General features: G+C 35.3%; 1 protein-coding gene across 3 annotated transcripts in view; it reads right to left on the minus strand.

Annotated features, from left to right (window-relative positions):
- Positions 1-460: 460 nt before the first annotated feature.
- Positions 461-27,875, minus strand: part of PCDH10 (protocadherin 10) — a 37,381-nt gene continuing 9,966 nt past the window's right edge. The window contains exons 4-7 of one of the 3 annotated variants that reach the window (XM_032684937.1): positions 22,753-23,058; positions 9,578-9,673; positions 7,577-7,651; positions 3,680-5,287 (exon numbers count right to left, since the gene is read on the minus strand). In XM_032684937.1, the coding sequence (XP_032540828.1) occupies positions 7,617-7,651; positions 9,578-9,673; positions 22,753-23,058 (437 nt within the window). In that variant the 3' untranslated portion in view covers positions 3,680-5,287; positions 7,577-7,616. Of the gene's footprint in view, positions 5,288-7,576; positions 7,652-9,577; positions 9,674-22,752; positions 23,059-27,875 lie in introns of all 3 variants that reach the window. The other 2 variants (XM_032684938.1, XM_032684939.1) reach the window with 2 other exon arrangements.

A 27,875-nucleotide genomic window follows, 5' to 3' on the forward strand; every position in this document is an offset into this window, starting at 1 on the left:
GTTATACAATACATTGCTCTTCGCTGTTAGTACAACTCAGAGATGGTTCTTCAAAATATGCTTCTAAGTTGAGCATCAAATAAACTTTAAAGTGCATGTGTTTGAAAGGATATGGTTTTCTTAATTGTTTGGCTTCAATGGTTTTTCCATATTGTATAATACACATCAATATCATAGTATATATTAACTTATTGTCTTAGTCGCTCTTCAGTAGGAATGGTAAATGTTATCTGAATCCTGTTTGCCATTTTTGGTATCTTCTGCTTGCCTAAAGTGGTTAACATCCAGAGGACACTTTAATCAGTGCTGACACAGAGAACTAGAGAGCTTTAGTACAGTGTGTTTCATCTTGACTCAGCAAGATTTTCAGCACTCATATTTATACAGTTTTTCGACAGGATGCTTCTTAAGTGAAGCATCTGCCTTCTGGAGAACTACACCCACAGAGATTTCATTTGTCTTGATGTCTGTTAATATCATGAACTTTATTAACAAATTCAAATTCAAAAACAATTCAAGAAAGCTGTCCAAGTTAGTTCTTGCTCATTTCTTACATATGAGGTTATCTACAAAAGCACAGATGCTCAACAATGGCTGTGTGTATTTGTTTATATATATGTATACATTTCTTAAAGACAAAATGAAATAAAGGAGCTCTTTAAGAAGAATTTGATCTCTGATTGTAGGGATCAGTGCAAAGGATTTAACTCACAGTTTAAGAATTTCTCATGGCACAGTATTATAATAAAATCCTACTGGCTGCCTTTTACATTACTGCAAATAGAATAAACAACTTTCTATTTTTTATAGACATCTGATGCTAATGTTTTGCAATCAAATTGCAATAACTAAATGTATATAAAAGATGCTTATTTTGGCCCCTATACCTACGTAGAGATTTTAATTCACAAGTCCAAATGCCATAAAACTCAAGACTTGAACATGGAACAATGGCAGGATAAGATCAACTTTCTCCATGTAAGACATACAAATATTTAACAGCCTTGCAAAATTGCAATGGCAATTTATCAGCCTAGGAAGACTATCTATCCACCCTTTACCCTGAGGAATGATATTACTTTAAAAAATAACAAAAAAAACCCTTCTATGAGCAGGTAACATTTTGGAAGTCAAAAACTGAGTTGTGTGCTTGGTTATGGGTCTAATGCATGAAGAAGGGGTCAAATGTAATTCTTGAATGCAAAAATCCATTATTACTGAGGAACAAGTCTAGTTTTATAGTACCAAACATGTGTTTCTGCCCTTCTATTTGCATTTACTGAAAGGAGCATATTTATGTAAGAAAAAAATCCTGTGGCAACTTACCAGAATTTGAATTATAATTATATGCACACACATATCTCCCCTCACAACTATATAGTGGCTATAATGTGGGAATCCTTACAAATTGTATTTATCTCTGTATTTTCATTTCACTTAATTTTGCAACAATACCAACAAAACATTACTACACCTTGTTCAAATAATTTGAGAATCTGTTCATGGAAATACTTCTTTTCTTTCCCTCAATAAGCAGATTAGTAAAAACTTGTATTAAATGATTGGAATTTTATTTCAGGTAGTGAAATGTTTTAATATTTCTAAGTTTTGGAAGAATCCATCCAGAAGAAACAAAAGTCTGGTTTTGAAGAATTTGAATAGGCAAGCTGCTTAGAAATCCATTGCTACATATCTAAATCAGGAATTCAAAAAAAGATTTACAGACCTGATTCTATTTCGTTATCCTTTATAAGACCCTGTCTTCTGTGCTTGAACTCTAATTTACTTCAGTAAAGAAAGACAGTTCTTCACACAGACAGCTTATTCTATTATGCTCATAAATTGTACATTTAAACATTAAATATTGCTTCTAATAGCTAATTGAAGGATAGAACATTCTTACCCCTACAGTTGTGCACAGATCACATCCTCCAAGCCTTAGCATGTCCTACTAGGACCATTACAGAACAAGACTGAGAGCCTAGTCCATGCTTTTTCTCTGAGGCAAGTTTAAATACCCTTATATCATCCCTGATAGGTATTTTTGAACTGTTTTTGGAAACTTTTCTTATCCCAGTTTTATGGGTATTGATATTTCCCCTTAATATCCAATCTAAATGTTTCCTGATTACTTCAGTTCACTGTTGTGTCCAATATACAAATCAGAATCCTTCAACATTTGCATCACAAACGCTTAAAGGAAGAGGAAAATACAAAAGCTGATGTTTAAAGGCATTTACATACCTATCTCTGCAGATAGGCACTAGTAGCGTGATGGAATACATGGGAGATGCTGAGCAAGACAATTTCAGTGAGAGGTGGCTGGATGCAACAGGTCTCTTCCCCACTAAAACAAAGAAATGGGAGAAATTGAGCCTCTGTACTGCCCAATTTGGTTTTTAATGTGTCCTAAGGCTTGTATCATTAAATGTCGCTGTACCAAAATTCACAGTGAGCTAGGGAAATCAGCAAAAGCTACATCTTTATTTCGAGAGCTCAGGCTGTAGCACCTAAAATCTTCCTTTTCCTTGACAGTTCTGCATCCTAGCATGATTCCCCCTGGGACTCTCTCAGAGAACTCAGAAGGATTTCTGTGTATACACGGACCAGTGCCTATGGTATTTAACATGAAATAAAAATAAAAAAGATAAATAAATGTGTGTGTACATCACACTGTTGATGGTAAGAGTTCACTTTTGGAAATTAATGACAGAGTATGATACAGTTGATTTTCCAGAAAAAACGGCATACAAAATGTGAAGGTAGTTTCATTAAATAAAAACACTTTGACTGTTAATGAAACAGAAACAAAAACCATTTCCTTTTTCTCCCAAAGACCATAATTTACAGCAAATATCCATATTAAAAAGTTACTTAGAAACAAAAAACAGTTTTAAGAAGGGCAAGGACTTTCTTACTTTAAAAGCAGAGACAAGAATATAAAAACTCCTTAAATGAAATACTTGTCACAAATTTCATTGCTTTTCTTCATAAAATTAACAATGCCTGTAGGTGACTACAAGTTCTGCTACCTACGGCTTGAGGAACAATTCACTGTTGTGTTTGCTCAATCAACAGCTATTGTTGCTGTTTGTTTGTTTGGGTTTTGTATAATATATACATTTTTAAAAGGATCCCATACAACAATTTGTAGTTATACAAATGTGCTAGATGTATACATTAAAAGTGTTCAACAAGCATATTTTTTTTTGTTTGGAGTATTAAATTAACCTTCAGGGTTTGGTCCACTGGTTGTACAAAGAACTCTTGTAATTTGATAAGGAATTTGTTTGGATCCAGAGCAGGGCAGTTTCCATACAGGTGATTTATATTCTCCTACCTAACAGAAACTGTCATTATAAATCACAAGAAAAACCAAAACCAACAAACAAAAGGAAGAAACCCAAACTCCATCACAACGTGGTAGTGGCTGCCTACACGTTCATCCTGTGGCAGCATTGGTGGGAACAGCAGAATTCCTATATAATGGTATGATCCAAATTCCACTGCAAACAATAGGACATTTTCTCTTGTCTTACTTAATATTGAATCATCACTAGGAATTGGTTCCAATTTGGCTAAACATTGGTTGATAACATAGTGTGCTCTCATTTGTTTTCAATATTTGGCATACGAAGATACGGTGGGGGGAAAAAACCACAATACAAAAAAAAAAACCAAAAGAAAAAACCATTTTACTAGATTTTTACATTTAGTAAATGGTACTTAAACTCCATGGACATGAAAGTAATTTTAAACTTTACCTTTGAAATTTTACTTTTTTTCAATATTTCATAGAAAAGAAACGCTCTAAGATACTGTTTCAGACCACAGAATTATTACAGAACATAAAGATTATATGCAAGGGCTTAATCCTTTTCCCAACAAAGACGGTGGCCAACACCATTTTTATTCCAGTGGGAGAGGGGTCAGCTGAGAATGTGCCATGTTCCTAATTGGAAATCTCCTTTGTGATAAAAGAGTCAATAGTTTGGCAAATACTTTGCCTTTGTAATTTCAATTCTATCAACAACTATTCCTAGCCACAAGAGAAATATTTTTAGGCAATATATTTGTATAGTTTCACAAAACTATGTCAAAGAGAGATGTGTGGGTGTTTGTGTATGTGTATGTATGTATGTATGTATGTATGAGTATTTATGAGCTTGGGATGATATTCTTAAAATACTTAACTTCACTTACATTATATCTTACATTGCAAAATGTACAGACACCCAGTGTTCTTTTTAACAACATATACAGGTGAATTTATAGAGCCTTGAAAAAGATTTTGTGATTCTAAATTAAAAACCATAGAAACATAATCAAAATAATGGAGAGTGATTTATACCTCTGATAGTACATAGCGCTCATTCGGGTAATATTGACAGCTGCATCTTTGGCATTGAAAATTCATTACAATTTTTAGACAAAATGTTGTTGCTTACAGCTTTTTTTTTTTTTAACAAGAAAAACAGGATTGACCAAAATACGAATATTGGGGAAGTACTATTAAAGGTTTATTTTATTTTTGTTTTTAGCAAGGATAGCTTAGGAACCCTGAATTATCTTCTCACTTTAGTGTATGGTGTAGACTGCATGAATCCATTTAAAAATCAACTAAGTTGTACCACGTTTTTCGGAAAATTATATATAATATAATATATATATATATTTTATATTTATTTAGAAGCTTTGAAATAGTACAGTAAACACTTTGCAACACGGTGTATAAACTACAGAATGTCTTTGATAATTTTGTGGGTCTTCAGATTAACAACATTTTTATGACCCACACGTGAAAAGAACATGATCACAATCTCTCTTGTAAAGTTGGAATAGTTTGGGGAACACTCGATCACACAAAAATAATATAAAACAGTCAAGTTTAAAACAGTGATATTGCATTTATAATGCACATCTCTTTTATCTGTACGATTGGCTTCTTGTGGTGAATATAAACATCTAAAGGGCTCAGTGACATTTTGGAGAGAGAAAGATATATAGTGCTGTAAACAGGCACACACTGATCAGAGAGGCAAGATCAGTTGCCTCTTAAGTTTCTACAGTTCTACACATTTCAACTCATTTCTCAGGCCTGCTGAGAGCAATTAGGTCCTATTGTTGGCCATGATGTCTCCAACAGCACACAAATCCTTCAGTTACACAGAACTGGATGGCCAAGATAATGAAGTTGAAAGTTGATGCTTTTTGTTGGTCGACTTTTGTGCAAATCATGCTGCTTCAGGTAAGTCCTGTAGAAGTGACTAGCATATCCTTTTCCGTGCTGCGGGAAAGAAAGAAAGACACTTCTGAGAGAAAAAAAAATTAAAAAATCAGTCTCCAACAGTTCTTAGAGGGTACGGAAACAATCAAAACTTGTCACAAACTGCCGCTTCAAATTCCCATTATAGCAAACAGTTTAATGTAGATTCACTTTTCAGAGAAAAGTCTTTTTGAGGCTTGATAGCCAGAATACCAAATTTCATAGGCTGTTTTATTATTCTGTCTAACATGTCATGGCAAGTATTCCAATGTGCCTGTATGGAATTGGTAGACTGACAAGGCAAATAGTCAGTTACAGGTTCAGTATTACTGGAATTTCACAGCCTAATTTTTCCCTAGTTCAGCTTATTATTTGAAGCAAGAGTTAGACTTCCCCCAAAGATTCAGAAGCTGGTTTTCCTTCTCTTTCAAAGTGAACCATTATCCTCATCACCAAATGACCTTTTAGTCTGGTTTGACAGACGAAAATATGGTGCATTAGTGCTACAATTCAAATTTCAGCATTTACTGTCAGGCTGGAAATTAACTCATGTTACATGGATGAAGGAGGTCAATGCATTAGCAAAGCCATATCCTAATCCACCAGCTGTGGTAGATATATTACCTCAAGACACTGGCTATTTTAATTGTAATTGGGAGCAAAGGTAAGAAATGATTTGTACTAGCATTCAGGAAGACCCTGGGTTAAATTCTGATCTCAGTCACACACAAAAACAAGGAATTAATTCACTTGCTGAAGTATTATTATTAGCAGCACCATCATAATCATTATTTAGTAAAGCTTGTAATGATAAAATCAGGTTTTACCTTAGCTCCAAATCAATTAAATCTCTACCTGAAATTACATATATTTCTGTGCATGAAGTTTACAACTAAAACAAAAAGGAATCTTATCTCCCAAATGAAACTTTGAATCAAGTCATCTGTAAATGCAGGTTGATGTCTGCATGTTGACACATAAACACATCCAGTCTCCATTCCATTTAACACAGAAATATATATTAGCTGCAGTTATTCCCTATATATTTATTCACTAGTAAAGGTATGAAATCTATCTACTGCATCACAGGGAAGTCAAGGCTACTTACAGGTGAATGTGACCATGGGTGTTGTATGTTCATCTAATCTAGCCTGCCTATACCATAGGATGCACACAGGAAAATGTTGAAATCATTTCTGTATAAACTCTCTTTTCAACACACAGACAATTGCCAGATGTGTTATTAGCATTAAAATTAAAACATCTAATATACAATGGTTTGGATGTTTCAATTCTGTGGCAAATTAATAGCAGACTTAGAAAGAATTGTTAAAAGCTTCCACTAGCTATTTTTTAAACATTGTAGTAAAGATTAATGAGATCAGAACCTTCATGATATTTTGATGCAGTATGCGATCAGATTAATCAAGTTTCTAGATACCTTTTAAAATATCTTTTTAAATATTACAAGAAACAACCATTCCACTAACAGTAATAAAAATAGCAAAACATATTGGATCTTTTAAACTTTTTTCCCGAAGTTCAGTAGTAATTTCAGTTCTCTTGTAAATATTTAAGCATAGTCGTCTAGATTGGTGTCTGCCACTGAGGAACTCGTGCTGCACTACAGACACAGGACTTCGATGGGAGAAAGATATACAGAGATACAGTTGGGGCAATCGCTGCTTTCATGCTGCACTACTGTCCCACTCCCATCTGACACAGTGCCTTGGTGGGGTTGATGTGGTACCACCTTGCAGATAATAGAGAGACTGAGTTACTGGCTGTGTCTGGCCTTTTGCCATGTAAATTGATGCATTTTAAAATTTTTAATTTTCAGTTAATATGCCTATATTACAAAACAATCAGGCCCTTTTATAGCAATAATTAAATGTTGTGCATTAGGTTGCAGAACACCTACAACTCTCCCTACCTACAAAAATCCTTTTCCCAAATCCTAAAATATCCTCTGCCAACACATAAAATGCACTGGATTTCAAAGGCAACCTTTGTACTTCATGGTTGTTTGGGGTTTTTTTCTGGTTTTGCACAGAAATTTATGTGCAAGCAAATCTCTCCATGTCTATCCCAGTTTCCGTCTTTTTACAGATGGGGAATATAAATCAGAGAGGTTAAATGGAAAGGAGGATGGACTTAGCTTAAAACAGAGGACAATGAAAATTCTGACATCTGTTTCTAGCTCTGTGTGTGTGCATGCATATGTAGTCATAAATAAACTTTTAATAAGAAACACTAAGCCTCTCTGTATCACAGCTTCTCCATCTGTAAAATGGGAATAATATTGCTTACCTATCTCCTAGAGGTGCAGGAAGGTTTAAATCACTATTCTTTATAATCCACTTTGAGATCCAGAGATGGCAAGTGCTATAGAAATGGAAGTATCAGAGTCAGTGTAAGAGCTGGAAAAAGAACACCATAATTTCTGGTGCCTAATATCTCCTCTGAGATCACAGCTCTCTCTTTCATCCCTATTTTATCTCGTGTTCTGAACTCTCAAACTAGTACACAGGGAACTTCAGGTCTGTGTGAGTACATGTACTCGTCAAAAAGAGGGCTTTAATAAGAAGCAGTTTCATAATTCTGCTAATGTAATTATACTATTTGTACATATATCCTAACAGTGTTCGATGTGAACAAGATTAAAGAATCACAAGTATTACAATTAAAGTTCTTAGGCTACAGGATTTGTGCTGTGCTGACTACTGATTCTTCCCCAAACACCTGCACAAGAATTTTGCGTGTTACACTAAGAGCACTTAATGCATAAAATTTATATGGAATAAAATAAAATAAAACCCAGCAAAAAATATTAAGATTCATTTGTTGCTCAGTACACACTAGTAAGCCTCCCATCCACAGTGAGCTAGTTCTGTGTAGACTGATAGGAGAAGACATGTAAAGACATCGGTGGTAGATGAACAGAAAAAGAAATGAAAAACATTAACATAAGAAGTAGGAGAGAAAATAAAATATGCAGTGATTATTCCTAGCTCAAGGATCAGAAATGAACAGAAAATACTGTAAAGTCCTAGTCTCTTTAGTAAATCTTCCCTTCACCCTGTTGTGAATCATCCTATTGCATCCAAACTTGATGTCGGATTACTACTTTATAGCCGTGAGTACAGGCAGGTACATTTCCTCTTTTGGCAAAGCCTAGAAGGGATTGCCTGTGCTTGGAACACCTTCAAACTCTGCAAATCAAATTTTTTTCCTGCTTAGCAGTGGTAGCTAATCTATTGAGGACAGAGAAAGGGTCCACTGCTTCTCTCCACAGCTGGCAACATAAGCAGCGAAAGAAAACACATCCTATATATTTTATAACTATTGTCACTTTCCTTCTGGACTATTTTTTAGAGTTCTATAAACTCCCACAGCATTGTATGTTACCAACTGGGAGTCTCCCCAAGTGCCAACAGCCTGAAGATCCAGATGAACCCCTAGATAATAAAATCTCCAAAGAATATCAAATGCCAGGCAGGTTGCTGCTGTCACAGAAATACTCCTGATCCCCCTTCACCTGGGAGAAAGATGACCTAAACCCCTCTCTTTTAAATGAAAAAAAAAAGCAATGCAACAGGAGAATGGTGGAAAAGCCAATATGTAAACTGTCATCTTGCTGTTTCAGATCCAAATTCTTTAAGTGCACACAACATCCAAACAATATTTTTCTTCATATAGGTTTTCACAAATGGGCTTCTACGCGAGCACTCAACTCATTGCCTTTTCTTGTGTGTCCCCTGTAAAAACTGTGTGCTCCACCACACCACCCACGCAGGTGTTCCCCACACAACACAGCAACTGACACAAGGAACACAGGAAGCTGTAACCTCCTGTGTTTCACTCAGAAACAGCTCAGCTAGTCTGGCTTCATTTGTAGTGACCAATAATTTAAAAAGGAGTTAATTACCTCCTAAGCATTACGGCAACGTTGGTTTTAAATGTGCATTATTAATTTTAACTATCTTTTCATTTTGATGGTTCGCTTTACAATCTATATGTTAACTGTAGTAGATGAAATATGGCTCTTCACTAAGTTCCATTAGCTTCAACAGAGGTATAAATGGACAATTCTAGTGACAACCAACAGACTACAAATTCAGCATTCCAGCTCTAACTCAGCCCAACTGATCAGAGACCAGGACCTAAGCACTGGTAGAAGGTATTCTCTATGAAATAACCTGCCTGTTCCAGTTAACTTGGAGCTCAAGTTCAGATATCAGCAGCTATATTTTTTGGAAAGAGGTCAACAAGTGAACGGGAATGCAGAGCAAACTGCCATAGCTCCCTCACCCTTCGTAGCGGTGCATCCAGGTAAAGGGTGAGACACACGGCTGGGGCTGGGGCTGGGGGATGTAGAGTGGGGATTACTCTGCTGCCACCCATGTTCTGTGGATAAAAAAGTATTCCAGTCATTGCAGGCGTCAATTCAGTATCTTTTGCAGTCCATTAAGTCTTTTTTTTTTTCTTTTTAAAATGAGCTGTTACTTAAAGAAGTTTGTTAAAGCATTGCAAATAATATTTTATGAAAATTCTATTAATAGCATTATAAATAGAGATTGTCTTATCCAGCCGAATAAACTTCAGTACACAAATATGAAAATAGCATTTTTCTCATATATCTTTTCCTCATGAATTAGTTTAAAGGGAACTTTTTTATTCTTTTCTTTCAAGGCTTTAGTGAAGAGATTTTGTGTTTCAAATCTTTGTATTCTGTAGAGCACATTTGGATAAAATAGCTCACATTCCAGATGCCCATGTTACATTTTATACAATTAATATGGGTTTTTTAAAAAGGAAGATGGAACATACTTACTTTTTTACTTGAAAATATGTATAAATAGTTAAATAAGATCAGCTCTTCCCTAATACCAGTGAGTCCATTGGCTCTGGTGACCACTGTTTGTGTGCTTTATGTATGTCTAAAGAGTCCTGAAGGTGTAAGGTAAGAATGAGACCACACCCTGTCTGTCCAATTCAGGCATGTGACAAGACAGGGAAGGCAGGAGAATCTCCCACACGTGAAACTGCCAGTTGCCCCAGGGCAGAATTTGTCCCTAATAATGATATGCCACTCAGTATGGCTGAAATGTTCCTTCTGGGATCTACAAAACCCAAGATATAAATATTGTTTCTAAAATAAACCAAGAGCATTTGGACTGATGGGTACAATTATCCAGATTTCATGTGAAACAAAAAACCCAATTGTGAGCATCAGGTCTTCAGGCTGTGAATAAATTAGAGTAGGACAAAATGGAAAAGTTTTTAATTGTTGCACTGAAACTTTTCTGGAGACAGGCTTGCTTTTAGCTGAATAAATAACCCCCACAGACCATTAAAATCTTTCCTTCCTTTGAGAGTACATCTCTACTTCTAGAACAGATATGATTATGCAACCCCCCCTTTTTTGTATAAAAAAACCAACATAACCACATATATTGTCCTTTTCTTTTGTCTTGCACTAAGCACATTTCCATGTTTATATTCACTTAAACCAGTCCAAGAAACAAGGATTTCCAACCATGCCAAAAGTTGACAGTGCTGGATGCTCCACTGGCCATAACCTAAAGAACATGACAAACAACATTACATACTCCAGGAAAAGTGGGTAAAATTGCACTTTGCACTTAAATACAAAACTGCCACTTTTCAAATTTGAACACCTTGATCTACACCAACAACTTAAACAGATTATCACTCTTTTTCGAAAAAAATTATTGACCAAATTGCTGACTTACACATACTGCCTATTAGCTTAATTTCAAGATTGGAAAATACATTATTAAAGGATATTTTGATGTTTGGAACATGTTTTGGTAACTATTTTCATATGGCAAGTGGGATGCCTGATGCAAATGCTGACATATTATGACAGTCACTGAAATAATGTTTCTCTGGTACTATTGAGTGCTCTGAGATTTATATGCTACGTGGACTTAGCTGATTCTCTGAAAAAAAAAACCCAAAACAAACAACTTTTCGGTTCTTTAGAATAACTATCCAAGTCTCAGTTTATGTAAGCACTAGATAAAATTTCTCTCTATTTAGGACTAGCCTTGAGCATAGTCTTAAGTTTAAGCACTGACCTTAATCAACATGTGCTTTACATTAAGCACATGACTAAGAAGGATTGTCTTTTGAATCAAGTCCTGCATTTTGTCATCGATGTTCTGTAGCACACAAGATACTGTTATGTGCATTTGATTTTCTGTTCTAAATGCTGACAATTTTCTTTTCCACCGTCAGCAACAGCCCGGTGGCACAGCAGATGTCAGATTTGATTTATCTCTGGTTGCCATTATTTACTACCGAAACAATGCTTTTTAGTTACTACAATTCAGCACAGAAAGTGCTAAGCTATATTCTATAATGTACCATAAAAATACAAAGACAGTTTTCCCAGAAGATACAGTGGGAATAAAGCATCTTTGTCTTTCTGTACTATCATAACCATATTATCTACCTGAAAATACTCAAGATAGTACATGACATCAACATTATAGTCAGAGAATCACGGAATATTTAATTTTGTAAGAGTTCTTATAATTATGTACTGTGTTAAGACCAATTAAATAACTCCTAAATTACTCCTGATGTATGTCAAACTTACACCACAGAACATATTCCCTAAGAGTATTTCCAAATTCTCCATCAACAACTTATTCTAATTGTATACATGTTCTAATAGCAAATTCACATTCTTCCCAATTTACCTATTACAAGCTGATAATTTCAGTACGATCCTTAGTAATACCAATATTTGATTCCTTTTTTTTTAATAAAATTTGCTTTTATGCTTGCATGCAACAATAATTTCTTCTCCCCGATCTTCTTTTCTTCTTCCTCTATGTGTTTTTGGGGTAGTTTTTTTCAAAATTCAGCATTTTTTATTGCACTCTCCCGAAATCTATAGTATATATCTCTTTAAGCTGACAAGCCCAAAAACTAACATGTCAGTTTGAGGATTAACCAATGCAGAATACACTACAGGCTGGCTACAATGTGACTTAAAATTTTCAGTGCCCTGGGGAGAAGAGGAGGGATATGAACACTTCTCTTAAATTGCTCTTAAGTGCCTAAGTTCCCTATAGATTCAAGGGAGAAGTAGACATGTAGATGGCCACATTTGGTGGCCTTTGGAGGTGCCTAAATTATTCATGCTGGATTTGGCCTGAAATAATTAAATTTACTTGTTCTTACATGAGATAACATGCAGTACAGCACTACATCAGCACCATACTGATGTTTTATGTTTGCCATGATGTTTTTTCCAACACTCCTCTCTCCTAGTAGGGATTAGGTGTCATTAGGACTGGACAGGTATGTTCTGACTCTTTTTATGAATGTTTTATTTTCTGTTTCTAAAGCACACTGCTTTTCATGACCAGCATACACTCTGATTTCAGAGTCCTTCCCAGTTCACCAAGATAACACACTTAAGTGTATCACATAACCTTCTCACAAGCCTTTCAAAACTTCCCTTTTTCAAAAACACATATTGGCTTGGTTTCTATCCATAAATGCAGTTTGCCCATCACCCTTCTTTGTCACTTAAGACTACCAGAATGGAATGATTTATATTCACATTATTAAAATTTCTCAGCCATATCAAGCAATATATTGGGGCCACAGAGTGTGATCATATCCAATGTGCTTTCAGGAATGGTCCCTGGCATCATGTCCCAGACTTGTTAGGGAAAAAAGTGGGTTGACAGAGGCTAAAGGCAGGCCAGAGAGTGTAAGAGTACAGACCATAACATTCCAGTGGGATCCTATTTAATTCAATAGAGCAGCCATAAAGAATATCGGAAGTACAAAGCACACTGTCCTTTATCTCGTGTAGAGCAGGAAAAAAGTTATTACTGCATCTCATTTGTAAGGTAGAACCCTTTTAGATCTCAGTTCCTATCAATGCCCACAGCTGTGTGCAGCTCCATTCAATTGTCATCTAAATTTCAATTGAGAATAGATGGATGTCAAATTAGAGCCCAAATAGGCAACTAAAAAAGTCACAAAGTGACAGAATTTTACTCTCACAAAAGATGAATCCACAATATCAGCATCTATAAAATTCCTTATGAATAAAGAAAGGTTGCATTCCAGCAGTTTCGTAATGAATCCTTTTCCAGGGCTGAATGCAGCCGTGATGCTGGAGGTGAAAAGATAAAGTCAGAAGACTCGGTTCACTTGGAAAAACAGGAGTCTGTCACCCCTGTAACTTCTTGGGTGAATCTACTCTGCATCCTCTATTTTTCCTTTCTAATCTACATTACTTCTGATAACCTGTGAAAGTGTCATGTAAAATAGCATCATTTACATATATGAAATAGATTCATGTGTATGCAAGAAATGCAGATTTACTCTTGAAATTCATACATGCATGTAACTTTCAGGCAGAATTTGGCAAGCAAGGTCTGAAAATTTGTCTCCCCTTTCTTCAACCAATAAAGAAATTGAAGAAAGAAATCAAATCACCTCAGAAGAGTTTGAATTTTCAGTGGATCCATATCATATTTAGTTCTTCCAACATTTCACTAGGTATTGAAGTTAAAAATAATATTCTAATTGTATCTTCTACTTCCTCTACAAGACGGTACCAATACATAATTTTTCACTCTTCTGCCCTCACCATACTATGTTTCTAAAACAAATACATTCACAGCTACTTCCCAGCAGCAATCATTCCACTGCTAGCACGGAACTGTAGATTCTCAGTGGCTGGTGCACAAATAGAGCTGTTTACAGGCTTGTCAGATAAACAGCAACACTGATCCCCACAGTGTGCTTGTCCTAACACCATGAACAGATGCAGCTCCCTCTCTTACTGGCTATTTGTTGCATTCTTTAAATGGTTTTTCCTATTTTTTCTACTTTGGTCAAGGGGAAAAAAATAAGAAAAAGAAAAGGAAGTCCTCAAAACTTATAGCAGCGGAAATGACTGTGGAAATTTAATTATTGTGTACAGCAAAAGAGCCAAAACAAGTATAATTTCCTCTGCTCTGTAAGCCAAGAAGTTCCTTGGATAGAGGCAAGCAGACAGGAAAAGACTTTGCTGTGCACAGACCCAAGATTAAGCACGTATTCAGTTCTCTAGCTCCTGACTGTCACAATAAGGAGGTTTGTATATTGAAGAACAGCATTTATTTATAATTAATAGAATTTGCCTATCAAAAATAAATAACTTTAGTGCCTTTGAAAATTTTAGCTGCAAACATCTCATTGCTTTCCAAAGAATCTTGTGTCCCTAAGTGGCTAAATTACTTTTGTCACAGGATTTAGATTTATAGGACAAGAGGTATTTTTGAATTTTAAATCAGTGTTACACAGTAATCTTAAAAATTACTTTAAAGTTTCAAGCAATCTTTTTGCTTCTTCATATTCCACTGGTAGGAATCCAGAAAATGGTAGTTCATCATTTAAAAAAAAACATCTCCACAGATGGTATGCTCACAGCAGACATAAGCACTCTCAAAATTGACATAAATGAATAAATATAGCACTAGTCTGAGATAGTTAAGATATACAAGACTTCTATGTGTTCCAGTCAGAACTGGCAAAAAACAGACTTTTACAGCTATTAGAAGAAAAGAAATAATTCAAATTGTATATTTTTAAGACAAACTAAAAATATAATTTTCTTTCAAATAAAAGTTACTCTTTTTTTTTAAACTTTTTCAATTATTTTCCTGCACTGTAGTAGCAAAAAGCTCTAAAGACATCAAAGATAAAAGATGTTATGTAAATGTGAAAGTGGGCACAATTTTTAGACAGTATTTTGTACAGTACTGGGTACTGTTAATTCTGTCCAAGGCCACGGTTATACAGAAACTGAAGCAAATAGTATTTAAATATAAGACCTGACACTTGTGCTTTAAAATTAAAAGAAGAATGCTTATTTCTTTTTCTTATATTATTTCCATAAAAATTGAATAAAATAATGCAATTTATAGGTTTTATTGGGCTACAGCCAAGTTATCTTTGCATATTTATATATTCCTTTCTAATTTGGCTTTCTGAACTATCCATTTGCTTTCTATTGCTGCAGTAATGCTCTGTGTGTGTTCTCCCCTTGAGCAAGAGCTGCAAGAGGAATACATTTGGATGAAGAATGCAAACCAGTCGTGAATGTGAGATAAAAATACCTTTCAGAGGTTATGCAATAAACACCGAACAGTGAATCATCAGAAGTGGTTTATTAAAAATCATAGAGTACCTACAATCATGAGGAAAAATACATCACAGTCTTGCTCTCCCCCTGTTGTATTTTAATTAGTGTAACTGTTTTATTTCAGGTTTGGGTTTGGTTTTTTGGTAAACTTTATTTACCTAATATTTACCTAACACAGACGATGTATCTGAAGTAGCAAAACTGAGGTATGAGTGAATAAATCTCAGCGTTTCAAATAAAGCAAAAATGGGAATGCTCTATCAGACTTCTTAGAAAAGGAAAAGTTTTCAATTAGGTTTCTTAGCATTATTAGACGGTGGTTTTTCAACTCAGCCTCCACTTCTGCTGAGCAATTTTGTACATGCAAAGTCATTCTCATCTGTGCAGAAATGAGAGCTGTATCCTGTACCAGAGATAAATTCCTGAATGTAAGTGAGGAGTTTCACTCTCTGTGGCAGGATATGCAGGCTATCCACACGATTTTAACATTCTTTCTAACTACAAAACTATTCACAAAAGAACAACTCTTTGACTGTGCACATACCATTTGTTCATTCATGTCAATAAAAATTTTGTTTCACTACAATTTCTTTTTTTCTTTAATCCAGCATTGTAATGTTTTTTTCTTCTTAGCCCAAGAACTGTAATATGTACAAGCAATTTATTGGTGCTAATTTCTTTGCCTTTACTTCTGTGCCTTTATACTTCCAAGTCTGTGTGAAAACCACAAATTGAATTAAAAAATGATTAATGAAGGGATCAGACAATTCACAAATCTATACCTGATTTGTATTAGAAATCAAGTAGGCTAATTCTAAAAGTAAAAATGTAGACAGGCCTCATTTTAAAAAATTAATCAAGTGTCCCATTCAAAATAACTGTTATTGATGTTTATGCAAATGGAATACTATAATGTCCATTACAGCTGTGATAGAACACAACACAAAAGACCACCCAAACAATTTCCAGAAATTACATATAACTAAAAAAAAAAAACCCAAGAAAATTCTTCTTCCATCATACTGAATGCACAAAATTGTTATTTCCTTCTCTTTCTTGTTTTTAAGTTGTTTCAAGACAGTAAAGACTTCTTGCTTAAAATATTTTTTCATATATTCATGTCAAATATCAGCAGAAAATGTTCTGTTACCTATCCTGGCATGCAGAAATAGGCCTTTATGATCTTAACCAGATCAAAATACACAATAAATATTTACATGCATTTTTTTATTCCTTTGATAAATAATCAAAGGATTGTGAGACACTTCTTGTCCTGGCACAAAGACATGAACATTTTTCTCCTCTAGGTCATTTATTCTAATCTAATTCAGGGAGATGTATAATGATCTAAGTTAAACTGTGCTCTGTGCTACCTCTGTGGCAGATTATCTGAAATAAAATGATTGTCCGATTCCTAAACATTCAACCATGCGAAGACTTCCAAAAGCTTTTTCATTTTATTTGTAAACCAACTTGACTTAGTTAGGTCAAGTTGAGCAGGTGACAAGTATTTTGTAGAACAAAAGCATCGGGTTACATCTGGTTCCTTTCACAGAAACACGGGGACTTGTGCTCAGACTCAGCTGCGTTCAGACCTTCATGGTACCTCCACTGCGGAGTCAGTGGCAATCCAGGATAAGAAGCAGAGGTATGGAATGAGACCAAGCTCACCTTTGATTTCTTTGGATGATACTAACTAGTCTCATCCAAATCATTTGACTCTGCACCTATCCAAGGGAGTGCTGATGCTTAGTAACCAGGCCACACAAATCAAAATGTCCAAACAAACTGATTTTTTTGCCCCCTTCCAATTCACTTTGGTCAGGTACCAGCTCTTTGGGGAAGACAGCAGCTTTTTATTCTCTGTGTCCTACCTACCATGATAAAATCCTGGTTCATACATAAAGTATGTTGATGGTGTTGGCAATAATTACCATGATAATAATACAGTTCCATCAGTGAGAGTGAAGACTCTTGGGTGTATGTAGAAAGTGTTGCAGAGCTAATTAGGGGGCTACTTTATAACACAATTATTATTATTCCAGAATGTCCCTTTGTATAAACACTGTTATTCCTTGCAGTAAATTGTGCCATTATGTAGTTTATTTTAACCTGCTTTCAAAGTACATTAAGTATTGCCAAAGTAATTTTGTTTTAGAGTACAGTAAGCGTTTCTATATGGGAAGTTAACATATTATGGCAATTTTTGGCTAGTTTTAGTATACTTAAAAAAATCCTAACTTTTTAACAGGAAGAAAAATTATTCTATCACTAGAATAGGAACTTTAGGAAAGCTCTAAAGTTTTACAAAAGAACTCTCCATCTAGAATAAACCAGTTACATTTAAAAAAAGAAAAGCTATTTCTTAGCAATTATAGATCAAAATACTCCTGAGGTGGATGTAATGTTGCTGTTTCCACTGTTACTGTCTCAGGACATGGTGCAAAGTATTAGAAATAGAGCAGAATCAGACTGATCAGGTATTCATTGTGAAGATAGTCTCTGTTAGATATCCTACAGAATGTGGTACAACAGAGTTTGAATCTTGGATTAGGGGTTTTGATCACTATAGTAATATTAATTATAAAAATAATGGATAATATAACCACCACTGAATGAAAAATTAGATAGAAATTGTCAGAATCTATTTTAAATATATAGGAATTGTTTAAAAGCTACATTTTATTTTCCTCATCAGTGTTATTCCACTTATTTTATTTCTCCAATCAAATTCCGAATCCCTTTCATGTTTTATGAACATTCAAGTCATTATGAAAATTTCTTAACTGTCTGCAGAAAGGCAATGTTCAAACCACATGGATGAAGAAGAAGTAGTAAGTGCTAGTTACACAGTAAGAAGAATATGCAAGTTAGAAGAATCCTGGAGTCACTCTATGAGAAAACTGTTTTCAAAAACACTACAGTTTACTGATCCCATCACAATTTCATAACTTGTGCTCATTATAATTAAACATATATAAATATGTTTCTATATTTATATATAAACATTTATATATATATAAATATGTTTATTCTTCAAAATATACTATTTGAGTACAAGGAGATCTACTTTCAGTGTACTCTGCTCAGTATAATAATGCAGAAATTGTATATTCATGAGTGAATCCAATGGCTTAGACCAGCATGGTGAAAATTTGATAATGGAACATAAAGAAACCCTTTCAGGTATGAGGGTTTATATATTTTTCTACATTATAATTTGTAATATAGCTGCTGCTGTTTTCACTTAACCAAGCAATGACCAAAACCTCCAGCAACAAAGAACCAAATACCCAAATGCTCACCATTAAGCCTTTAGTTTCAGTCATGCCACAAAGTTTGACAGGTTGCTGTATTATTTGTGTCAAAAGGGTATCACTGTATCAAACGTGTATGATCTGATCAGATCATGACCTACTTGTCCTTCAGCTGTTTTGCTGCCTTGCTGCTCTCTCCTTATTGAGAACAGCACATGAAAGCACCCAGTTCACCTTCTCTGTTTTCATGCAGCTTCCTTTACCTCATGTCCCTATCACAGCTTGTCTAAATCTATTAGTACTAAGCTTTTAATATGACTTTGCACAGAAATATCTTCAGTATTGTTGCCGTTATGCCATGTGTTTCTATGGAATGAACAGCCTGTCTAGAGCAACACAGTGACATGTTCTGTGTAAAGAGTTTTGTAATACTTTTTTTAGTGTATTTTCAATTCAACTCCTTTTTACATCTTGGCATCTTATTTCCTTCCTGCTGGCTTTGTACATTGGGGGACACTTCTCAGGGAATTATTCCACGGTCTTTTTCCTCAAGATGAGTTCAAATTTCTCATGATTATATAAATCACATTTATTTATCTAAGTTTCTGTATTGAATATACTCATTTGAACGCAGTGCAGGAATCACCAAGCAGACACACTGCTATGGCACCTTGAAAGCTCCACGTAGATCTACCAGTTAATATTTGCAGCTATTCACTAACAGCACAGCTCCAGTGAGTGAGTTGGCTCAGCTATTTCACTGTGCTGATATGGCTCTGCAGCTTCCCATTCCAAAGCAAGCTAGCTGGGAAGTAGACGGGGTTTTCTGGACCACACCTCACTGCACAACATGGGTATATGTGTAGTCTATTAGAGACTCAATGGACCTAAACCACTTCATGTCATCTGGAAACACCACCCCCTTTTTCTCATTGCTCTTTCTAGATAATTAATTTTTTTAAACTCCATAGATCTCTGCATAAACACTTGGGGAACTTGGTTTCTGCTGAAATGTTCCATTTATCCTTATGATTTTTTCCTCTTAGGCACAGAGAGTCTAGTAATGCTTTGCCCTGTGACAACATGATTACTTTAGGAGCTTCTACTACACAGAAGCTGTGAAAAGGCACTTTTTTTGACAGTTCAAATACACTTTATTGATTAATTCTCACTCTTATCAAAATTCTAATAGATTGACAATCTTTCTTGTATGACTTTCCTGGACAGATGCCAGCTACTTTGTTCCTAAAACCCCTAAGTTACAAATTTATGTACTATGCTGAGGCTTCTCACTGGTCTCTAATTTACAAGATAAACACAACTTCTGACATTCTTTGGTTACTAGCTTTTGTTAGAAACTCAAAATTAAATAAACACATAATCCACTAACTTCTTCCTATTTGTTTTAGCCAATTTTTTAACAACATCCTCTTCATTACTCAGTCTGGCACATTTATTTGAAACAGTTACCTGGGATGGGTGCCTTCCTAAATACACCTGTCTGTCTTTCTCTGTCCCTCCTCGGTAAATATAAATGAGAAGAAACAGTTTAGAATCTCTGCCACATCCTTGTCCTCACTAACTGCAGCTCAAGAGACCCACCAATTCTCTCCTTGCTTCCTACACCTGACATCTTAGAAGTTGTCTATATTTCTTTGCATGCCTTTGGCTATTTGCTCTAAGAAGTCCCTCTTATGTTCACTAATTACTACCCTAAACTTTACTTGCTAGAATTTATGCTCTTTTCTGATGATTTTGTTTTAGAATCTTTCTTTTTTGAGACCTTTTTAGTTCAAATAGTTTTTTTGCATTCTGCAATATATTTTTCTTCTTTGCTACTCATTTTTCATGTTGACATTTTCATACGTTATAACTTTTTATACAGTATTTTTGCTGAATATGAGGGTTCTGTTTCATACATTTTAATCATATCTTTCAAAAAATCATTCTATTGACAAAATGACTTTGATATGGTCTTCTGTGTTAAGAAGCTGAAATTATTTTTATTTTTAATTGCAGTTTTTAATTGCAATTACCCAGTGGCTCAACTAAAGTTCCTTCCTGGATCAACTTCCTCTTATGCATTTCTCTTGCTTTATTCATTGAATAAATTATTAATTATAAATTATTTACTCCTTGCTACAAGTACTGCAGTCACTTTTTGTTGCTCCTTTTCTTTGCTATACAAATATAATCTAAATTAGAGAAAATACTAAATAAGGGAAAATAACCCAGAAAAGCATTACTCTTGTTTTGTAAAAGTTTTAACTTTGAGGATCGGGGGGAAAAAAGCAAAACTAAATCTGGATTCTCAAGTGTGGATTATGTAATAACAGTCGTTTATATATGGTTACTCCTGACATTTTACTTCCATTTTTTTAAGCCCTTGTACCAGTAAAAGTGTAAAATATAGACTGATGTCTATATGTAAAGACATTGTTCAACAAAACTATTCATGTTAGTGTAACAAAATTTAAAATCCCCAAACTATCAACAAAAGAAATATGTCATTGTTATTTGAAATAAAACTCTGAAGCCTACAACAAACCAGAACAGAATTACTATTGTGGCATCACCAGATAACAATAATCATGTCAATGTCCATACCGCACTAGAACTTGGTTGTTATAGGACCATTTAAGGATGTACCAACTTGTTAAATTAAAGTTAAATTTTTTACTGAGGTAACAGTGATGAAATCAGTACTGCTAAATTACGGCTTAGTGCCAAAGAATGTTTTGTAGAAGTAAATGATGGAAGACCAGTTTGGGAAAGACAGACTCATGAGTTGTTAGGTCATACCGAAATCTCACATTGGACTTTAGAATATGACCAGATGACTGACACCTGATATTTTACCTACACAAAATAAGCTGATCTTCTCAGGACAGGTTTTGCAGGAACGGCTTTCACATATCAGAACTGGTAGTTGAATTTAGAAGTTTTCAGTAAAGCAAATCTAAAGACTGAAGATGTAAAAAGACCTCTCTTGAAGAACTGAAATACCAGGACAGTTAATTAAGAAGGGAGAACTGAGCTGTCTATGCTGAGAATGATCTGTAGCAAAGATCTTCACACGTCAGGACTGCCAGCGTAGCACCCCTCTGAACAGCTGAATGCTTTACAAAAATAAATAAATTATTAGCATTCAGAGAGATTCTTTTTTTTTATTCCAAATCTGCTGTCCTAAAAGACCTTTGTTGCTTTAAAAAGGGTTGGTAATGCAATGTTAATGTCTTTGGCTTATTTGGACGAGATAAACATCATAAACTCTTGAAGCAAAGGAGATTACGGTCTCTAATAAAATAGAGAAGGCAGCTAAACAGAATGAAAAGACATATTAGATCAAAGTGTTACTCAAGGGCTCTACAACTGGCTCAGACTCCAAAAGGAATTATGAAGGTCTTTTTGAGATCTATCACACTCTTTCATATCACCTAACATAGTTGAAAGGCGACTAAAGAAAGAGGCAAGATTTTGGAAGGAGACAGAAGGCACAGAGGAGCACTGACAAGAGTCAATACTATGTAGGCAGAAAGATGATCAGACTTAGGGTAAAAGTTTGTATCTTCTTCTTTCTAAGCCCTTAAACTATGTAAATAGCTACTTCAAAATAATACACGTACTGTTTATTCACCAGATACTTCTCAATCATAAAAAAAAGCTCCCAGGAAAGTTATCTCAATTTAATCCTAGTCTTATGAAAACGTTAGCCTGGCAATGCCAATTTTTAAACCATCTATCCAAGAAAACTTTGAAAATAATCCAGCATTAGAAAACAAATTTGAGCAACTCTCCCACTAATATCAGCTCGTACTTTTGCTGTTGAAAGTCGTGTCGTACTAAAAACAATCAAGGTTTTATCTTTTTTTAAAAAGCATTGAACAATGCCTTCTTCAGTGGTGCCTGAATCCAAGAGAAGCCATTTTTCCCCACTGCTCCTAAAATTGTGCCTGTATTATTCCTACCATGAATAGCAGAAAGAGCTAGTCTTTATTCCCGCAAAGGGAACACTTTCATACAGCTTTTTGAATGGTACTTACTCAAATATGGTGGTTTGTAAGGCGCTCGTGTATTAGACAGCAGTCCATCCAACTCCTTCCTCTCCAGACTGTTGTGAAGGGCCTTCTCTTTGCCAAAGGTGGAGAAGGACCTTTCTGCCCCCGGCTGGGCTTCTGGTGTTTCAAACACTTCAGTGTCTGGAACGGAGTCCATGCCAGGTACGTGCAGATTGCTGCGGTAATCTGCAGCTTGGCGTCCATCAGATGGGACAAAGGAAGGCATCCAGCACCGATCTGAGTGGCCCAGTGCTTTACATTCCTCCGTGCAATTGGAGAAGAGATCCATGCCTGCAAGCATGAAAGAAAAAGAAACTACAGATATAAGCTTCAGCATCACGAACAGCTGCTGACAGATTACGCCAAGGAAAGAGAAGTGGAAAGGGAAAAGGTGTAAGAACTTCATCCACTAGTTTCATCTCCTCAACGTCAACTACAAAAAAATCTGATTGTCTGGTCTTCAGAAGTCAAAGGCATCCTTTAACAAGTGTAACTAAATGCCAGAATGTCACACACAAAAAAAAATACCACAATAAGAACAGCATTGGTGGTTCTATCTCATAAAATCCCTTGCAGATCTCGCTGTTTAGAACCCATTCATACAAGGTTCGATTCCACTTGTAGGTGGATGTCTGTGGTTCGCCGGTTGAAAATACTTGTTTAAGAACATGAAGGAATTGTTTCTCTAACAATATCTCTGCAAATCTATCTCTGACCAAAGAAATTAAGTGTCCAGATTGAGGAATCTCGGATTTCATTTATGAAAATGAACCATTAATGAGTCCTGTAAAGGAACTATCTGTGCTATACTGGTATACAGATAGAGCCCACTGATATTAAAACCAGATGTTACAAAGCAAGAATCCAGCTTTCAAGTGATCGGCATAGCTTCTTTAATCAGACGTTAATCAAATCTCTTTCAGAGATAGTTTTCATTGCTACTGCAGCAGTCCTTATTATCACCAAGTCAGCCAAGAAATGGGACAGGATCCTATAATAAAATACTGCAATTAGCAGTACAAAGGTATCTGAGGTGGCTGTGGAAACTATCGAAAAGATTGTTAGTACTTCCCCTCTATAAACAAACACTTGTCTGTGCCAACATGGAACCGTTTGCTTACAAATCCTTTAATGCTACTAAGATTTCAAATGACAAGCTATGCTGCTGCTGTCTCCTTTCAGACTGGCCTTCCAAAGGAACAATTCCTGGCTAAGAGTTAAGTTGTTAGATTATACTTGTTTTGAGAGGACTGGTGTATGAAAGCATAGGCATAGAGGAAAATAAATAAATCTCAAGTTGGTTTGTCCTGCTTTTGTCTAGGATAGAGTTCATTTTCTTCCCAGTAGCTGTTACAGTGTTGTGTTTTGGGTTTAATACGATGTTTAACATTGATGTTTCAGTTGTTGCTCAGCAGCGCTTAGCCTAACTCAGGGACATTGCCCCTGCTCTGCCAGTGAGGAAACACACAAGAAGCTGTGAGGGAGGATGCCAGGACAACTGACCCAAGCTGGCCAAAGAGCTGTTCCATACCACAGAGTATCACGCTCAGTACATAAACTGGGGAGCTGCCAGCAAGGCGTCGATCGCTGCTCAGGGCTGAGCATCGGTCAGTGGGTGGTGAGTGACTGCAGTGTGCATCACATCACTTCTCTGTCTTCGGTTTCATTCTTCTCTCTCTCTCTTTTTTGTTACTGTTATTATTACATTCACTTTATTTAAATTATTATACTATTCTTATCTCAGCCTGCAAGGTTTATTTTTTTCCGATTCTCCTTCCCACCCCACTGGGGTGAGGGGACTGAGAAAGAAGCTCTGGGGTGCTTAGTTGATGTTTGGGTTACACCAACACGATGTTCAATATCTTAAAGGAAATCAGAACAGTAAAGAAACATCTTTTTCTTGTATTTATAAGGAGAACTGAGTGTCTTAGGTGCATGTCAAAACTGAACTAAATCTGTTATAAACATTGCATTTACAAGCATTGCATTAGAATTACAAAAAATGACACTACTTGTAACAGAAATAGGAAAAAACTTTGAACAGTTGTAATAAGATTCATGTAATGTAGCTCATTCACCAGCCAACTGGATTAGCTTGATTTCCAATGTGAGGATTAGTATTAAGAATTCTACCACTGTTTTGAGCTATAATTTGACTTATATTAGTAATATTTATGTAATACCTCACACTACAAAAACCAATCTTTTCAGCAAGGAAGAATCATTATGAGCAACCAACAAGTGCTTGAGTACTAGAGGCAATCATTTAAACAGAAAAAAAACATGAGGAAATGAAAAAAAGCTTTTTATCTCAGATTAATCTCATTTTATAATGACTTTTTAATTTGAAATTAAGCAATATACAATGCCAAGTCCAGTTTAGATTAGAACCTTGCATTGATAATTGGCTTGCAGAAGTCTGAAAACAAATTACTGATCAGTGAACTGTTGAAGAATGCAAATGTGAACTGCAGATATGATTAAGGAATCAGATGAAGATCATCAGGCAAGGAGAAAAATAGTCTAAATATAAATTCTGTAGTGGTATTAGCTATAAAAGACTGAAAAGAAATATTTAGATGCAGTTTTCCAGAAAGAAATTAGTATCTAACAATGTCTATAAAACCGTGTGTGTGTGTCTTCTATATTGAAATGTCTGAAGAAAAATATTTCTTATGCAAGAAAAGACACATTTTATGAATCTAACTTTTTGCCATTCCAAAGATTTAAGGGACAATAAACACAAAATGGTTATTTCAATTTACAGACTTCCTAGCAAAGTTACATGTAATCAACAAATAGCCCTACATTTAATAGGAAATGATTAGTTACATTTTGCTAACAGTGTATCAGTGACCATATTCATTCAATCTATTCTGAAAGACAGCAGGAGAAAGAAAAACTTAAGGATAAATATTAAATTATATACTTTATTCAGTGGGGAGGGAGAGATTACAATAATATTGTTTTAAATATATATATTCAAATATAGACTCTTTTCTTCCCTTTATGGATCTTTATTTCCCCTGGAAAATTACCCTCCATTTTACTATTTTCTTCTCACATCAACTACTATACTGCAAAATGTCTCTACCCAAATATTATTTTTTTTGTTCCCTTTTGAATACTGTTTGTCTACTGCAGTGTACTGAACAGTATTATATAACAGCTTATTACAAAAGAGATGTTATAGCCACCATAAATCAGGATTTTAAATAAACAAAGTAATGAATGTAGGAGATATAAAATGTAAGCCTGTACAGCAAACTTTCTCCCCCTTGAAGATGAGACCTTGTAAAAAGGAAAAAAGATTATATACATTTGAATTTTAATATACACTCCTGGAACACACAGCTAGAATGTAAATGCTTGTTTAGGATGGGAACAAAATGTACAGAAAGGTAAGGGTTAGGAATTGCTCCAGCTTCAATCAGTCACAACATTCCCTAAGAGTTTAGCTGAACGGGTAGAGAACCAAGCCCTTGGGTTTAGTATTTTGACAGAAAAGAAATTCAAATTAGAAGCCTAGTTTCAAAATCCCTGGGCACCCATGTCTATTTACACTGCCTGTGGTATGAATGCTGCCTATTCCTCCTCTACCCTTTTCCTGTGGGTCATAGCATAGAATTCTCTGGTTCTAATTGAAAAACATTTAACACAGGGCTGGGGGCAGGTAAAGGCAGTTTGCTATTTTCCAAGAAGGAAGGAGGACATATCATGGTAAATGAAGTAAGACACTCAGCACAGAACTCCTTCATACACCAAGAATTATGTTCTTGATTTATAACAAAAAGAAATGTTCAGCAGTATAACACTTCCATCTCAACTCCCTCATAAAGGTAGTTAAATATGTGATCCTTCTGAACTAAACTATCCATCATAATTGAAAATCCACAATAAAGAAAAATGCTTTCTATTTTTCACTTAGTGATCCTAAGTTGGACCTTGCAGATAAACTGAGATTTTAAAGGTGACTCTGAAATATGAATTTCAAATGCCCTTTGTGGATACAAACAGATAGAATGGAGCACTGAAGTTCTGAAAATGATAAGCATTGCACTATTCCAAATACAGCATACATACAGAAACTGATGGCAAAGGCCACTAGCTCATTCCTATTTGTTCAAGTCTTATTACCAGATGGGCCAATGGCCAATACGGGCTTTCACACAACCTTAACTTTGTAGATTCTGAAGGAAAACAAACCCAAGGCCCTCACTCAAAAGCTGCTAAAAACTAGGGAAGGAGTTATATATTGTTTGATGTCTGCATCTGAATTACCTGAACTCAGGTGCTTTGAATCACACACTTGGTAGCACTGCATTTTGGAAGCAAATTCCCAAATTGCTTCCTTTTCATATTTCAAAACGAGGAAATCAAAATTTCTATGTGCATGAGTTTTAATTGGTTTGAAAGACCATTTCGGTCAAAGCAAAAATTAGGCCTAAACACAATTATAAATAATGTTTCCTTTCTTAGTTTAATTAAAGGAGAAGAACCATACACCAAGCCTTTAGAGCAACAAGTGAATATATTCTTATGTATTACTGAGTAAATGATGTAATAAAACAGAAAAATACAAATTGAATGTTAACAAAGTATTTTTCCAATACCATTATTGAAAGGCATTTTTTTTCCCCAAAGTGTGTAATTTTTTCAGAACTTTGCCTTTTACTTGGAATTAAATGGCATTTCCCATTTCTTCTCTGCTAGTTATATGTAAGATAGGTGTGATGCAGGGAACCAGGCCTCCTTTCCTGAGCTCCATTACCAGGACAACTGGTTAGATTATCACTGAGAAAGTTACTCGTTTCCCTATGATTCGTGTTTTGTGTTGGTAAATACGGATAATGATATTAACCTCCTTAGAGGAAGACTTTATCTACTGAAGAACTGGACTTCATGAAACAGTTATTATCATTCCTTCTTGCTAAATAATTGGTGCACTGCCTTGAATAAAACTGACTTAATCTGCATGAGAACATGAATAAAGACTCAAATATCTTCAATATTCAGCTCTTCCAAATCTCAGCTTCAAAGCCCTATCTGGACCACTGAGATGTGAACATTATTAAGCATGCAGACCAAGGAATAAGAGAAAAAAAAGA

The sequence above is a fragment of the Chiroxiphia lanceolata genome, chromosome 4 (assembly GCF_009829145.1).
Source record: "Chiroxiphia lanceolata isolate bChiLan1 chromosome 4, bChiLan1.pri, whole genome shotgun sequence".
Lineage (NCBI taxonomy): Eukaryota > Metazoa > Chordata > Aves > Passeriformes > Pipridae > Chiroxiphia > Chiroxiphia lanceolata.